The sequence below is a fragment of the Lates calcarifer genome, linkage group LG10 (genome assembly GCF_001640805.2).
Source record: "Lates calcarifer isolate ASB-BC8 linkage group LG10, TLL_Latcal_v3, whole genome shotgun sequence".
In the NCBI taxonomy this organism is placed as follows: Eukaryota; Metazoa; Chordata; class Actinopteri; family Centropomidae; genus Lates; species Lates calcarifer.
In genome coordinates this window covers 10,405,250-10,420,766 of record NC_066842.1, presented here as the reverse complement: position 1 = coordinate 10,420,766, position 15,517 = coordinate 10,405,250, and the positions used below count along the sequence as shown (strand labels likewise).

The 15,517-nt window shown below is 38.7% G+C and overlaps 3 protein-coding genes across 4 annotated transcripts; 2 read left to right on the top strand and 1 right to left on the bottom strand.

Annotated features, from left to right (window-relative positions):
* Positions 1–847: 847 nt before the first annotated feature.
* On the top strand, positions 848–4,499 carry spi1a (Spi-1 proto-oncogene a). Its single transcript, XM_018666362.2, has 5 exons — positions 848–1,010; positions 1,465–1,558; positions 1,649–1,833; positions 2,650–2,815; positions 2,926–4,499. Exons 1-5 carry the CDS (start codon positions 984–986, stop codon positions 3,234–3,236), a joined length of 783 nt encoding a protein of 260 aa, XP_018521878.1. The 5' UTR covers positions 848–983; the 3' UTR covers positions 3,237–4,499.
* Positions 4,500–4,917: 418 nt separating this feature from the next.
* On the top strand, positions 4,918–10,320 carry LOC108876687 (protein regulator of cytokinesis 1). Of its 2 annotated transcripts, none has more exons than XM_018666358.2 (14): positions 4,918–5,068; positions 5,489–5,621; positions 5,715–5,837; positions 5,931–6,164; positions 6,254–6,424; positions 6,536–6,685; positions 6,818–6,965; positions 7,052–7,188; positions 7,288–7,383; positions 7,790–7,936; positions 8,034–8,144; positions 8,251–8,358; positions 8,674–8,847; positions 9,771–10,320. In XM_018666358.2, the coding sequence occupies exons 1-14, from the start codon at positions 5,058–5,060 to the stop codon at positions 9,840–9,842; spliced, it is 1,815 nt and encodes a 604-aa protein (XP_018521874.1). In that variant the 5' UTR covers positions 4,918–5,057; the 3' UTR covers positions 9,843–10,320. The 2 variants fall into 2 exon arrangements, with proteins under 2 accessions (XP_018521874.1, XP_018521873.1); XM_018666357.2 differs by lacking the exon at positions 4,918–5,068 and adding an exon at positions 5,136–5,248.
* Positions 10,321–10,467: 147 nt separating this feature from the next.
* LOC108876688 (ubiquitin-associated protein 1-like) lies at positions 10,468–15,494 on the bottom strand. The gene is made up of 6 exons (XM_018666359.2): positions 14,878–15,494; positions 14,649–14,798; positions 13,500–14,159; positions 13,218–13,388; positions 10,743–10,844; positions 10,468–10,649 (listed from the first exon to the last, which is right to left on the bottom strand). Exons 1-6 carry the CDS (start codon positions 14,974–14,976, stop codon positions 10,515–10,517), a joined length of 1,317 nt encoding a protein of 438 aa, XP_018521875.1. The 5' UTR covers positions 14,977–15,494; the 3' UTR covers positions 10,468–10,514.
* Between the last annotated feature and the right edge of the window lie 23 nt (positions 15,495–15,517).

Below are 15,517 nucleotides of genomic sequence, written 5' to 3'. Positions count from 1 at the left end.
GGTTTAAGTGTCAGGTGTTAATTATGTCTCATGTTCAACTTCTATAGGATGTCTAATCATGACAGATATGATCTTGGTTTTATTCCACATTTTTCTGGAGGGGAAAATATTAAGACACAAACAAGTTATAGGGACGCAGTGGCTGCGGACATTTCAGTCATGTTTTCACTGGTTTCATTCTCATGGTCAGTACTTCCTCAATTGAAACCATAATGCCCAACTAAAAGGGGAACAAGCCTAATTCCAAACTTCACTTTTGGTTTCAGCTCCTGTGTGCAGTAACTCTTTAAAAAATTCCTACATGAATAAATCATACAGGGGATTTGTTGTGATTGATAGTAAGAAAACAAAGTAGATAGTATTTTCCTGCACAGCAGGTTTAGAAAAGCCAGATTTTTCTACTTGACTATGAAGTGTTGAATTACATAACAATATAATTTTAGCTTTTTGAACTGTTTCAACTGAAGAGGGAGGGAAGTTGAAACATACGAGAAAACACTCACTGAATATATGTGATAATTGACGTCTAATCTAGTGTAACTTCTCTCATAAATACAAAGGTTATAAAGCCTCAAAAACATATCTCGGTTTGAGGGAAAAACATTTTCCCACAGCTATTACTGCTATTACTTTTCCTGGACTTTAATAACAATATTTCAAATAATTATAGATACACTGCAGTTGCTTATAATCTACTCTTTTACTGTACAGGTATACCTATTAGAGATGCAGGAAACAGATGTAAGTATGACTGGCTCATACATGACACTCTGCCATCAGGAACTACCAGAACATATAAATCTGATAATTGGATGATGGGAAGGTAGACTGCATAGGCTCCAACTTATTTCTCACTTTCAGTTCCCATTTGTCTGGTGAAGTCAGTGCTCAGCAACATTGCGTGTTTGTCAGTGAAGCAATAAGAAAAAGTTAACATTCATCGCCAGCCTCAAGAACCAAGATTCTCATGCTGCCTTGTTTATATGATGGACGGCTATGTCATGTCATCTGTAAGTGCCACCGCTTTACTGTTTCATGTTTGACTTCTTAACAGAACAAATCTGGTATTTCAGTCTTTTTGGTTGTAGTTTGTGACAGTGAGAGGATGTCTTACTGTTTATTCCATGTCTTTCTATAGCTGTTTTTATTTTTAATGTGATATATTACAGTTAGTGTATCTTTACCTTTATCATTTACTGATTAATTGTGTATATCTCAGAAGAAGAGAAAGACATACTTCTGGAGATTTGTTTATGTGTATGTGTATGTGTCTGGAAATTTGGGAAAGTAACTCTTGACATAAAGTAAACCCAGCTTTATCTATGAACTGATGCATTGTACCTGGTGATCTGGTGTGTCTAGTATAACAACTAATGTTCATATGTGACATAATTTTGGCAGAGCAAAGAGACACAAATGTGTACTTTCTCAATGACAAAAATATATGTTTTTTCCCCTCCAAAGCCTTCACAGGAAATTATTCCCAACGAGCCTGAGAATTACCGACCACCTGCAGAGCTGTACCCCTACCTCACTAATGTAGGGGAGATTTATGAAGGTACGAAAACTAGATCAAACTATAAGAGAAAAAAAGAGAAGGAGGTGAACCACTAGAGGCCTGAGAGCTTAAACTACTGTCACTTTTCAGACCATAGATGGACCTTCCACTCTGAGCGAGTCCAGCCGTCAGACTTTGAAAACTCACCAGTCAATCACCTCACAGAGCTTCAGTCTGTGTCTCCTCAACAGCTGATACAACCCTACCGCTACAGCAGTGAGTCTCTGCCCCTTCACCTGGAGCCTCCACTTGCACCTCTCTCTGTGTCACCACAGGTGGGTTCATGTCAATGATAGCACCAGTATAAAAAGACACAACTCTACATATGTTATTTGAAATACAGCTATGTATGCACACTGACCAGGAAGTATTACATGCTCTCAACCAAAGCCTCCATTATTATTATGATTATTATTAGCAGGCAGTGGTGAAAATCTTTACGTCAAGTGTTACTGCATAATGTGATTCACATAGATTACTCACTATTTCCCCTGTGTGAGGAGACATTTACTCACTGTGGTCAAATCTTAACAAGTATAAGGATGCCAAGCATAAAAGGAATCTCACAAGAAAAACTAATAATTGTTCAAAATATATTTGGGTATGCCTGGCACTGATCTGACACAGCCTTTTTTTCCATTATAAGTGAAAATTATGGGTAAATTGTTTGGCTTGACTTGATTTGAAATAAAAATGTCAATTATGGCTGCTATTGATGCTTATTTTCACAATTCATTATTCTATCAGTCACATTCTCAATTAGTTTTTTCCAGATTTTTTACACACACACACACACACAGATATATATATATATATATATATATACACACACACAAGTGTATATACAAGTGCAAATACAGTGCATGATGTGGACAGACGGGGATATTTTCACTGAAATGTCATCTACACCACGTGGTCTTACTGAGCACTGAATTCTATTTTGGCAGAGCTACTTCCTCTTTTTCTACAATGACTGTGTTTAAACGAAAATGTCAGATGGTGAATAATTGCAAAACCAAAAAATACTGCAGCTTTGTCTCGTCTCTGTGTAATCCTGAACTATGACATGTTTTAAAAAATTTCTCCTAAAGATCCCATACTACAACCCATCCCTGTGCTACCAGTACCAACCCTCCGCCTCGCCCGGCCATTACTACTCAGAGGAGGAACAAAGAGGAATCAGTCCCCCGCTTGAGGTATCAGAAGGGGAAGATGAATTTGAAGACCACAACCACTCCTCCTTCAGGAAAGACATTAGTGAGCATTTTCCATTGTAAATTTTCTTCTGACATCAAATCCAAAAAGTCATATTGAGGCATGTAAAAATTGGTACCAGAAAAAACATATTTTCATATTTTCCACTCCAGACAACAAGAAGAAAATCCGCCTGTACCAGTTCCTCCTGGACTTGCTAAGAAATGGGGACATGAGTGACAGCATCTGGTGGGTGGACCAGGACAAAGGCATCTTCCAGTTCTCCACAAAACACAAAGAAGCTCTGGCCAGTCACTGGGGTATTCAGAAGGGAAACCGTAAAAAGATGACCTATCAAAAAATGGCTCGAGCTCTGAGGAACTATGGTAAAACTGGAGAGATTAAAAAAGTAAAGAAGAAGCTAACCTACCAGTTCAGTGAGGAAGTGCTGAGGAACCTCTATTTACGTCAGTATTCACACTGATGAGGGAACAAAGGCTGTCTTTTATCATGCTGAAATCACTAAAGTAGCCAAGATTGAATTTGCCTGTACATTTGCAATTTTACTTTGTTTTTCTACCAAGTTTTCTTACTTATTTATTTGTGATGCCAGTGCACTTCCTCTATGGCATTTGTAAATTGCTTTATTTCAGACTCAAATGAAGTTTGTCTGCCTGTGTTTAAGGATTAAATGATGATTAAAGATCAGGGACAGCTTAAAAAAACACAAATTCAAATGTTTTTACGTTTTGTCATGAGCGTGTGTAAATAAATATGTTGTATTCTTTCTGTGAAATTACTCAGATAAACTGAGTACATCTCTAAACAAGGACAAAACTGACTCTGACTCACAGTGTACATGTACACATAGCAATTTTTTAGCCTTGTTAAAAGAGCACGGGGTAGACAGTAGACAACTGTAGTAAAAGACAGAGAGAATTACAGCATACAACCAAGAAAAACAACAAAGACAGAGGTTCATTTACCTGATAAAGTTGTTTCAGCATACAGCCTAGAGCTACAAAATCACAACTACAGAGAAATAATTCAACCTTGCACTTCACGCACAGATGAAAAAGATGTTAACGACACATGGAGTCCATCTGTACCTATGAAAGATGGGAAACTGGCAGGACCTTGACAACAAAATCTGCTGTGTTGTATGGAGGCCTGGAAAGAGGATAGACAGTAGATGCAAAGATAAAACTCAGGCATAGACTGAGAGAAAAAAAATCATGTAATATATGATCATAGACAGATTGGAGATAGATCCCATAGCAGACAGGTTATAGGCCCCCACCCTTCCTGTAAAGGAAATATTGTATAGCCTAATATTACAGTTAAGGCTAGCTATAATTTATTCAGTTTAATACCTCACAAAAACCTGTAATGTTTTATTTGACTTGACAACAATACAATACTTCTACAACATGACAGCAAAAAAAATGTTAATCATAACTTCACTTTCTTAGGATTTGCAACCAGGAGTTTAGATTTTTTTTAAGTGCAGAAAGTTTTTTCATTTTTATTTTAGTCTATAAGGCTGCAGTTGCACAGCTTTAGAGTTTGTGCAGTATTTCAGTGTGTCCAGGTAGGAAGTAGGACAGAAAATAAAGTTGGGTTTCTGTTTTGCAAATCTGCTGGAGTGTATCTAGAACTTTCCTAGTAAAGAAATCAGAATGACATTCATTCACTTGACAGGCATTTCATTGGTAACAAATCAAAATAAAATAAAATCAGTACCTGAGCTGAGTATCTAATTTTCCATTTCAAAGATTACTACAGTCAAACCAAAAAGTCTGATCAAAGGTACAGTCCCAAGAGAGATTAGTTATAGTTTCATCAAAGAGGGACAACACTGAACCTATATTTTATAGTAACCGAATTAACAGGATAACACCTGTGCGATATTTTCTTCACTCATCTGATTTTTAAAAATATCCCCAGGTAAGAACATGTTTTTTCCTCGTCTCTACTAATAGCTATTATTAGTAAATAAAATTACTGTAACAAACAAAAAAACAAAAAAAAAAACAACAGCTTTACGAATTGGATTTTGTCATAATTGTTGATTATTTATTATTTGTTTTCTTAATCGACAAAAATAAGAGCCGCCCCCCAGAGCTGTTTCCTGTGATGTCAGGTCGTTCAGCCAATCAGAGCGCAGACGTTGTTTCGGTGCAAATTTCAAACGCCGTCGAGTCGACAAACGGAACGGCAGCCGGGCAACCGTCGACAGACCGCTTTAAGTTAAGGGGATTGTTTTGTTTTTTTTAAATAAAGGTTGGCTGTCCGCAGTGGCAACATGCGAGTGAGGTTAGTACTTAACATCTTAATTAATTGGGGTCTCAATTGTCCACGTTAACAGTACTTTATTCAGTTAGCAAACTGGTTTCCTGTTTAGCCAGTTTAGATAAAGCTAACACACACACAGCTTGTATCAGACGCTGGGGTGGAGTAGCTGTCTGTACATGCTGCAATGAGTCATTTTGAATGGTAATTTCATGTTTCTGTTAATCTAATGCTACCTAAACGATGATACTATTTCACCTTACATGTTCTGCTGTGCCAAAACGTCGGCAGTAGCTAACGTTAGCAGCTCTCTGCTAATAATAGACCTGCTGCTTGATTTTAAAAACCCTCGTTAACGTTGATACTGGACTGGTTTGACTTGGAACAGGTGTTTAAACCCACTGACCCACACTTACACTTGTTTTTTGTTTTTTTGTCTTCTAGTGAAGTCCACGCAGCAGAGTCTGTTGCCTATCTCAACAGAGCACTGGTCAGGTTGCAGGATATCTGGGAGGAAATCGGGATCCCAGAGGAGCAGCGCCTACAGAGAACTAACGATGTTCACAAGCACATTAAAGTGAGTCTCACGTCAATTTGAATTGATTGAAGTCACATTGTTGACTTTACAGAACTAACAGGCCAACACATTTTTATTTTCTTTGTCATACAGGGTTTGCTGGACCTAATGATCGCTGAGGAAGAAGAGCTCAAGAAGAGATTAGTGAAAAGCATAGAGTCTTGTCTCAAGGAACTTAATCATTTGTGCACTGAACTTCAGCTTCCCCCATTTGAGGTACAGTCATGTTTGTGAAATATATTATTCTTTTCTTTTCACCTGAGAAAATTGCTGACATGTTTGGACTAACCCTCTGGCACTTCTCCAAAGGAGGAGGAAGGCTGCACTATGCTGCAGATGGAGAAAAACAGCCGCACGCGTCTGGAGGTGATGAAGGAGCACAAGAAACAAAGAATGGAAGAGCTAAAAGGCCTCATTGTCAAAGACCGTGAGCTGTGTGATATTATGTGCACCACTCCTTTCTGCATTGACCAGGACTCCATCCCATCACTGAAGCAACTTGAGACATATCATGCTTACCTTGATGATTTGACCAAAGAGAAGGTTTTACTGACTTTATTTCTTTCTTACTCACTTACTTTTTAATTTTTTTTAATGGGTTGTAAAATGTCTTACTTGTGACTGTCTTTCAGGAGCGTCGTCATGATGAATTTGTAAGCGTAAAGAAGGAAATTATTGCACGCATGGATGATCTGGAGCAGAGCCCAGAGACCAGTTTTGAGATGGATGTGATGTGTGAAGATGAGGATGCTTTTTGTCTGTCAAACGACAACATTGCTGCTCTTAAACAACTCCTCAGTCAGGTAAGTTTGTGATATTTTCATCTGGATGTTTGTTAACGTGAAGCTATAATTTGACATTCAACAGTATTATGTATTATATCATATTATAATGAATGTATGATTTCCCACCAGCTACAAGAACGCAAGACTGAGATTGAGCTACGCTGTTCAGCTTTGCGCACTAAGATCCAGGAGCTGTGGAAAAGACTTCAGATTCCCCAAGAGGAGAGGGAAGCATTCTCAGAGCATATGGTCAAGTCAAAGAAGAAAAACATCGAGGCAGTAAGAAATACTTTATGTGGACATTTACCTCACTGATGAATATTTTCAGACAATGCAGTAATGTGCTCTTTCACTAAGAACTACTTAACCTTTCCAGAATAAGTTGTAATAGTGGGTATGTTGTGTTTCCAGCTCCAGGTTGAGGTCCAGCGTCTAGAGGTACTGAAAATGCAGAGCATGAAAAGTGTCATTGAGGCCATCAGAGCTGAGATTGTCCTTTTGTGGGCGCGATGCTTCTACAGCCAAGAACAGCAGCAGGCTTTTGTTCCATATCATGATGGTGAGTGGCTGTAATTTAATCACAAAGTCCTTTCACTGAACATATACAGTTGAGAGTGAGTCTCAATGGATGTTTTCTTTCCACAGATGATTTCACCGAGGAGCTTCTCAACCTGCACGAAGCTGAGGTCAAGACCCTGAAGACGTATTATGAGGACCACAAAGAGCTGTTTGAGGGAGTCACAAAATGGCAGGAGAACTGGACCTTGTACTTGGAGCTTGACGTGAGTACTGCCCTCAGGAATGCAGTGGGGAAGCATTTAAAACAAGCATTTCTTGGTGTGGTAACTTGTTTGTGTGGATCTTTGCATGTCTCATCTTAGAGGAAGGCTAATGATCCTGCAAGGTTCAACAACAGAGGTGGGAACCTTCTGAAAGAAGAGAAGCAGAGAAGTGACCTGCAGAAAAGTTTGCCTAAGGTGAGGAAATGTTCTAATTTAAATTTGTTAATAATGTTTTCTGTCTGTTCAGTAAAAAACAAAAATAGAATTGCTATTGGAAGCTTATTTCCTCTTGCAAGAGAAAAAAAAAAGCCAAACTGGATTAATTGACAACAAAACATGCACAAGCAACCTATATGCTAGAGTGGAAACAGTGGAAAGGTTGTTGGTACATTACCAGTTTTGACCAGCAGATGGAGATATTAAAATATCAATTATCTCAGTCTGTAGTTTTGTGCATTTGATTTTGATTGTTGTTCACCAAATTTTGACACAGCATTTTGGAAATTGGACTGTTATGCAATGTTGACTGGCAGTCCACTGTCAGTGTTAAATCTGTCAACATGGCAACTGTGTGAAACCAGTTTTCCCTCTTTTTTTCCAGCTGGAAAAGAGTTTGAAGGCCCAGATTGATGCTTGGGAGCAGGAGCATGGCAAAGAGTTCCTGGTGAATGGTCAGAAATTTCTTGAGTATGTGCAGCAGCAGTGGGATCACCACCACTCTGAAAAAGAGAAAGAGAAATTGGAAAGGGTATGTTTTATTGCTTTGACTTCTGGGAAAAAAACTCTTAAATTTCCCTGTTGCTAAATTATTGTGAATATAATTACATTCTTTTTGTTTGAAACAGCAACTAAAGAAAACTAAACAGACTCAGGAGGACATGTTATATGGGACAGCAGTGAGGACACCATCCAAAAGGCGGATAGCAGGGACTCCCACACCTGGAAAAGTAAGAAAGGTAAGATGCTGTTGCACTTGTCAGATGTATAGTGTGTGATTATTGAATGTGCACTGACACTGAGTGAATAAAAAGTTGACCCTCTTTTCTTCCTCTGTCCTCTCAGCTCATTGGCACGTCAACCATCTCCACTCCAAACAGCTTCCTTAGTTCAGGTCTCGGTGGAACAATGTGCCAGTCCTCCATCCAGAAACCACCTCTGTCTGCCAGCAAGGTATGCTCACTGTCATCCTCTCCTCATCTCACCAACAAAAATTGCATTGTTTTTGAAGATCAAGCAGACCATGAAGTGTAGGCCATATGAGCGACCTATCAGAGCAGTTTAAATTAATTTCTTTGTGTGCAGATCTGGTTGCATTTTCTCACTACCATGTTGATCATTAATAGAGTATACTGACAACTCATTTCTACTGAAGTGCAGATGCTCTTTAAGTCATAAAGTGGTGAGATCATTATGACCCTAGTCTGAAATTAAGTTGAAAGAGTTGGCAAAAAAAACACATCATCATTCTAGCTGGTCTTGTTGTAGGGTTTTGGCCTGCGAACCCCTGGACATGGAAAGACTCCTCGCGCACTAGACCGAAACAAGGAAAACATCTCCCATCTTAATAGAAATACTCCAAGTGGCGCACTAAGGTCTCAGGATACTCAAGATCACACCTTCACATTCAACTCTATTGCTGCCTCCTATTCGGATTTTGCGGTAAATGAGGTTTTATATCTGTTTAGTCTTTCATTCCAATAAGTCCTTTTAAATACAGTTACAGAAAATAATATTTTTTTCCTGAATAACAGCAGTACCGTGAAGTAGCACTAAGAAATATTCTATTTCCACGTCTTTCAGGATTCTACAGTAAACCCATTAACTTTATGGTTTACTATGTAACACCATTTGGCATCACTGCTATGCTAAAACCTGAGCCAAGACTTTTTAAAACCTAGAAATTACATTTTGTAAATCTGAAGGAATTTTGCCATTTAAAATCTCATCTTTGTTGCTACAGGCACTATATAATTTTGTGTTTTGCGGTCAAAATGATCATTATTTTTAAGGTTTGAGTTCTGTAAAGTGACAAAAAGAATTGCTAGCATGACAAAACTTGATTTAAAAACCATCTTTTAGTTTTTTGATGGCTGCACCTTTAAAAATGTAGGTAATTATCAAATGGCACAACTAAAAAGTAACCGTAGACATCTTTGCCAAGGCTGCATAAGGACTTTATTTATTTAAATATAAAAACGGTTTAAAAACTGAAAATCTGCAGACAGACAACACTTAATACAATGAATACACATACTGGATTTTTAAAATTCAAATAAATACAGTAGGTCATGAGTGAAAAAATTAATGAAAAAATTATGAAAAAGTTTAATAAATAATTCCTGATATACCAAAGACTTTACTTGTCTTTAGGGCCACAGTTTTCCACAACATTACTCTTAAATCTGAACATCATAACATTAACAAAATTTTTTCCAAAATGAATGTATACAGCTGCATTTCATATTACCATGTCACATGCTAACACAGTGGGAATATTCACATTGTATTGTATATTCAGTTAATTGACTGTAACATTCAGATATTTTAATATGAACACCAATACTGTCTTTCTGTCTTTACAGAGAGACCTCTCGAAGGCTGCTAAATCGAATGTAAAGTCAGGACTGCTGAACTCCACCGTCAGTCATCACTAATGGTTGAGAGGAGCTGCTCCACCACCGGGAGTCATCCAGCTCAGCGGTAGTTTGTTGTAGTTTTTTTTATAGTGGACAACAGGGAACTTCAATGTAAACTTCGTACAAAAAATGTAAATATTTTAATCTGTGTGAACACTTTTAGACACCATCTATCCTGTTTTCGTCAAGACTTTACTTTGGGGTTACTGCTGGGGCAGTCTTTTCTGTATGTATTTTTGTGGCAATTTAATGACATTCATACCATAGCTGTTTTGTCTTTTTGACATTTTTCTTTTGGGGATACAGCCTTTTTTTTTAAGTCAAACATTATTAGCTACATCTAGAGCACTACTTTTCGTACTGTAGCAGTTAGCAAGTGCACCATGATTTTCTTCCTCCAGCCTGGATTGACAGCTAAATTTGTTCCTCAGAAACTAAATGAGTGCTTTTTTAAAATCAAGCTGTAAATAAACGTTTAAAAAAACGTTCATCCTCACTAAGTGTAACAGTTTGTCCTAATTGTTAATTTTTTTTATGTTTTCATCGTAGCTTACATGGTTGAATTTTATGCTAACAGACCAAGTCAGAAGGCAGTATCTGTTAAGTATTTCATTTTGACCACATACTATACCTTTAGTACATTTCACATACTGTAGATGTGAAAATAATCTTTTTAAGAAGATGGTCTATTTAAGCCATGCGTGTCATGAGTTCTTCAAGAGCCCTCTCACGGTGATTTTCATGAACAAGCAGCACTTCTTTGATTGCACTTTGCTGGAAGCCCATCTCATTAAACTGAGTCAGGAGGCGCAGGAACTCAGCAGCCTAAAATACAAATATTTTAGTATTAATACACATTAAATTAGTCAACAAAGGTATAGCTGTGTTTCTGATTGTTGTATCAGTTAAGTAAATCACCTTGCTCTCGCAGTTCTGAAACATCTCTAAGGCCTCCTCTACCTGTGCTTCATCATAGCCCAGGTCACACAGACGGTCACTGGCAACCAGGTATTTTAGGATCTGTTGACAAAAGGACAAATAGTTATGAAAATGACGTGAAAGAATTCTTTGGTAAGACTAAAAAGCTCTTAGAGGAGCAATCTCAAGTGACTTTTACCCATTGGCTCAAGTGGTTAGGATGTATTTAATCAGCTTAAGTCCAACATCCAACACAACATCCAAGAGGTTACAAACTGTTCTCGGTGGGGTGGTGGATTTGGTTGTGGCCGTAAAATTACTGATCCAAGGTTGGCTGGTTCAAGTCCACCCCATTACTGACTTGTAAATTTGATTCTTAGATTTCTGAATTTTTTCAGGTTCAACAGCCAAAGTGAACACTGAGAAGTCCTCTGAGATAGGTGCCTAATACGAAGGGTTCTCGGTGGCGTGATTGATTTGGTCGCGGCCGCAAGGTCGTGCTGGTCCTGGAGTGGCTGGTTCGCAAACACTGAGCTATTAAGACCTGGAGCACATGGAGCAAACATTTGGTAACTGCTAAATCATCAACACATTCATTAGATTTTCTGTGTGCTTCAGTTTTTTTTTTAATTGTTAACAAGTGATTTAGCTCAAAACTTGATTCGGTAATTTGCATGCTTCAACTAAACTAGCAGCGTAGGGTAGCTACACCTCTTTCAATACAAAATAAATACTCTCTCTCTCACACACACACATATATATATATGCATTTAAATTATGCCGACACATTAATGTATCTCTTAAGATAGACAGGTGTAGCTGGGCGAGGCGATGATGCTAGTTAGTGGATGCATGCAAAATTAGTAAACAAAAGAATCAGTTAACAATTAGAAAACGGTACTGACACACTACACACACAGAAAATCTGGTGAATGTATTGATATTTAAAGCAGCAGTTACCAAATGTTTGCCCCATGTGCAAGGGCCGACTGACAAATATGTCTTTACTATAAAAAAATGTTAAGAATACATTTTCATCCACAATTCTACCCTGAACTAACAATAATAAAATTGTTTTATTGTGTCATCTGCTGAGGACAACCTACAAATTTCAAGATGTTTGCGGGACAGCATATATTGTGTAGCCTGTAACAATTTGTTACGTACCTCTTCTAATTAAATTTTTGTATTAGATGCTAATTTCCCAGAAAATAAAAATCTAATTTTTTGGGAAATTGACACAATTGTAAATAGTTAATCTAATGGCCACAAGATGCTGTGGCATGAAAACCCAACAACAACCTCAACACAAGCTGGACGCTAATGAATTTTGAGGAAGCAGTTCAAACCTGACTGAGAGAATGACCTTTGAAAGAGTACAATGGTAATTAAATCTGCAAAATGAATGAATATTAGATCCTGGTAATCACATAATGATTTTGTATTTAACGCTTTTAATAAGACAACTCTGAGCTTAGTTAAGATTAGAAAACATATCGCTCATTTTAAGTATCCGCACATGACTCACGTACTTGACGTGCCAACAAACAACATCCCTCCCTGCTCTTGATATCAGATATTGATCACAGTAACCTTTTGATGATTAAATCGTAAATAACTGGCTTATCAGTGACAGCTAAGATCTCTAACAGCGGTGATGTCATAAGTCCCGCCCCCTCTTGATTCTGATTGGTCGGACGTGTTACAAAAGTTGCTCTATTTTCACTATTCAGCGCCGAGGACGTTGAGCGCGGATGAATTAAGATTTAAAAGGTCTGACAAAAACCTGATTACCATGTCACCCTGAGCCTTACACCTATACTGATTTTTTAGGGTTACGGCTTCAATCCTCAGCCCGTGGCCTGTGAAAGCTGCCACCCAGAGGAGAAATTTCCAGTCTCCTTCATCTCAGCTTACGTCTTCTCTCTTTTCTGTGTCGTGTTAATTTCAGTAAATGTTGTCGCCCTTTTACTTTCTCCAACTCCAACACGAAGAACACGAAGAAACCCATCTAAGTCTCACAGAAACCCCACCGCCCTCTAGCGAATGGCGGTGTATTTGCAGAGCGACACAAACACACTAACCCCACTCATTATAAATACTCACGAACCACTGCAACTGGCCCTTATGTATGTGTCCACACTGCTAGTCTTGCTGTTGTAGCAATGCACTAGAAATACTTGCTTATAACTCCCAATCTCCTACATTTAAAAATTTAAAGTACAGAGTTTCAGCATCAAAATGCACTTAGACTACTAAAATAAAAATACTTGCTGAGTTGCTGTTCTGTCCTTATACAGAATAGTCAGTTTCAGAATAACTGCAATATTATAATTACAGATGTTTTTTTGTATAAGCATTACTTTCTCATTGCAGCTGTATAATTGACCTGAATCTGCAAAGTAACTAGTATGTAAAGTTATCAAATAAATGTAGGCAGTGATTAACAATTTATAAACCCAAAGCAGTAACTACCTTCTCTGGGCTGCGGTATCCTGTCTTCTGCAGAGCCAGAATAGCTGTGCGTAAGGGGTAGCCATTCTCTGTGACGGTTTCAAGCAGCTCCCTCTCTTCCTGGCTGAGTGCTGACAACAGCTCTGCTGCAGAGTCAAAGAAAACCCCATGAGAGCCACTGGTCCTCAGGGCCTGATTAGAAGAAAAGAGCAGACAAGCAATGTGGGTTATGAAAAATAAGTGAGTAGAAAAGTGATAAAAGTATGATAAATATTCTTCTCAGAGACTCTGACACTGACAAACCTTCTGTCTGCGGTTTCTGACAACAGGCCCGGCAGAGGAGGGTCGCTGCTGCTGCAGTCTGGATGGAGCAGAAACTGCTGGTGGTGTGTTCTGGGAGTACTTTCTGCCCACGGAGACCAGTGAACGCTTCTTCTTGGCGTTTTTCTGCCCGTGGGGGACGGGGCTGGACTGCTGTGACCTGTGCTGCTCCAGCACTCCAAGAGGTTGTTTGCAGTCTTGAGGGGAAGGTGAAGTGCCTCTGTGGCCTCTGAGTCTCTGAGGTGAGGAAGGCTTACAGTAGTGACTGGAGGGACCAAAATGCATTTCTTTGACTCTGGAGATTGGGTCTTTTGGTGCAGCACTCCGGGGACGCTCTCTGCTCTTGATAGGGTGAGGTGCCTCTTCAGGAGAGGAGCAATCGTTATCCTCGTGGTAACCGTCTTCATCCTCTGAGTCAGGTATGAGGAACTTGACAGTGCGTTGGCGCGGCCAGTGGCTGTCTGCAGAGTTCAGGCTGTGACTACGGGGCCGAAGGTCCGAGGCCCACGGCTCACTGCCCCTGAGACTGGATCTGCGACTCACCTGAGGACTGCTAAACATCAGCCAGTAAGGGGGGCAGGATGGGACCTGATAGACTGGCTGCTGCCCAGTTAAAATACACTTCTCCAGGCTGAATTCATACTGCAGACAAAACAAACAAAACAAAGATTTTAAGCAACAGCACTGCTAATAATAAGTCATAATGTCTTCAGTGAAAAAGACCTATGAGAAATATCATTGATCAAATGCAAAGTTTATCACAAAATACCCCAGAGTACTTCATAACTTTCCAGTAGGAAAACAAAACAGTACTATTAAACATGTCCATAATAATGTATCTGAATAATTACTCATTACAACATAAAATGAACCAACTTGAATATTAAAAATACATTGATATGCAAATTGCTACGGGAGAATATTTAACATTTTCTGGGCTGTGCCTAAGCTAATATAGTTTAGGAAATTTAAAAACTCAAAATACACTAAAATGGGCTCAGTACTAGAAACCACTGATTTCACTTATTTAGCAGCAATTGCAAAGAACCTATGTGATCTAAAAGCTATTGAGTGAGACATAACACCACCAAAGAACAGGTCCCAGAAAGACATTAAAAACAGAAAACTGACCTCAGTTTCTCGCAGTATCTGGGGACAGTCTGGTACAGTGATATCTGGAGCCGTCACCACCTGTACCTCCTCCTCCAGCGGCCCCAGCAGGCTCTGAAACGGGACATCCTCCAACGTGTTCATAGTCGCCAAAATACGCCAACAGATGACCTGCATCAGAAGAACCACAAAGAATTTATGAGTCTGCAGTTATAGGTCAAATTTGTGCTGTAATGTTGTCAAGTCTTACCTTATTTTCTCTGTGGTTCACAGCGCTCTGAAGCATAGACAGGTGTTTGGAGTAAATGACTGATGCACAGACTTCATCGTACGTGATAAATCTCTTCATTACTAAGCCTCTGACATGATCATCTGAGGGCTTGTTTACCAATAATAACTCAGACACCTGTTGTTCTCCTATCTGCAAACATGGAGTACAAACAATGGAAAATTTAAAAACATCTGAACATAAATATGTACCAGAATAATACTGAACAAAAAAGCTTTTTAAATAGCACCAATACAATAATATTTTATATTCCTAATTCTTACATTTTACATTCAATACCCATGCATTAACAGTGTAAGATATACTATCATTTTTCCCTCAATTTAATATTTTTTTTAACTGCAGCTTTTTCATCCACATTTCAGTTTGACTTTGTAATTTCAATGCGGACTTGTAGGTGGATTATGGAAATGCTGAGGTATTGGGAAACCAAGAACAGCAGGATACTTTCCAGAGATTAGCTGATTACATAAGAAGGACAGCAGTGACAACAGTGTTGTACAACGTTGTGATGTCTGTTGTTGTTGTCTGCAGACAAGTTTAAAAGGTAAAGAACAGTTAAAATTTTGTACAGAGATATACATTTTATTTATATATTTTA

What these genes read in the sequence shown, in the direction of transcription:
- spi1a (XM_018666362.2), top strand. Translation starts at nt 984, where the DNA reads ATGATGGACGGCTATGTCATGTCATCT. An exon ending in ACGGCTATGTCATGTCATCT is followed by an intron (nt 1,011 to 1,464) that starts GTAAGTGCCACC and finishes TCCCCTCCAAAG; the next exon opens with CCTTCACAGGAAATTATTCC. An exon ending in CTCTCTCTGTGTCACCACAG is followed by an intron (nt 1,834 to 2,649) that starts GTGGGTTCATGT and finishes TTTCTCCTAAAG; the next exon opens with ATCCCATACTACAACCCATC.
- LOC108876687 (XM_018666357.2), top strand. An exon ending in AGAAGAAAAACATCGAGGCA is followed by an intron (nt 6,686 to 6,817) that starts GTAAGAAATACT and finishes TTGTGTTTCCAG; the next exon opens with CTCCAGGTTGAGGTCCAGCG. An exon ending in CACCTGGAAAAGTAAGAAAG is followed by an intron (nt 8,145 to 8,250) that starts GTAAGATGCTGT and finishes CTGTCCTCTCAG; the next exon opens with CTCATTGGCACGTCAACCAT.
- LOC108876688 (XM_018666359.2), bottom strand. Translation starts at nt 14,976, where the DNA reads ATGAAGAGATTTATCACGTACGATGAAGTCTGTGCATCAGTCATTTAC. An exon ending in TCAGAAACCGCAGACAGAAG is followed by an intron (nt 13,389 to 13,499) that starts GTTTGTCAGTGT and finishes TCTTCTAATCAG; the next exon opens with GCCCTGAGGACCAGTGGCTC. An exon ending in TTCAGAACTGCGAGAGCAAG is followed by an intron (nt 10,650 to 10,742) that starts GTGATTTACTTA and finishes TTTGTATTTTAG; the next exon opens with GCTGCTGAGTTCCTGCGCCT.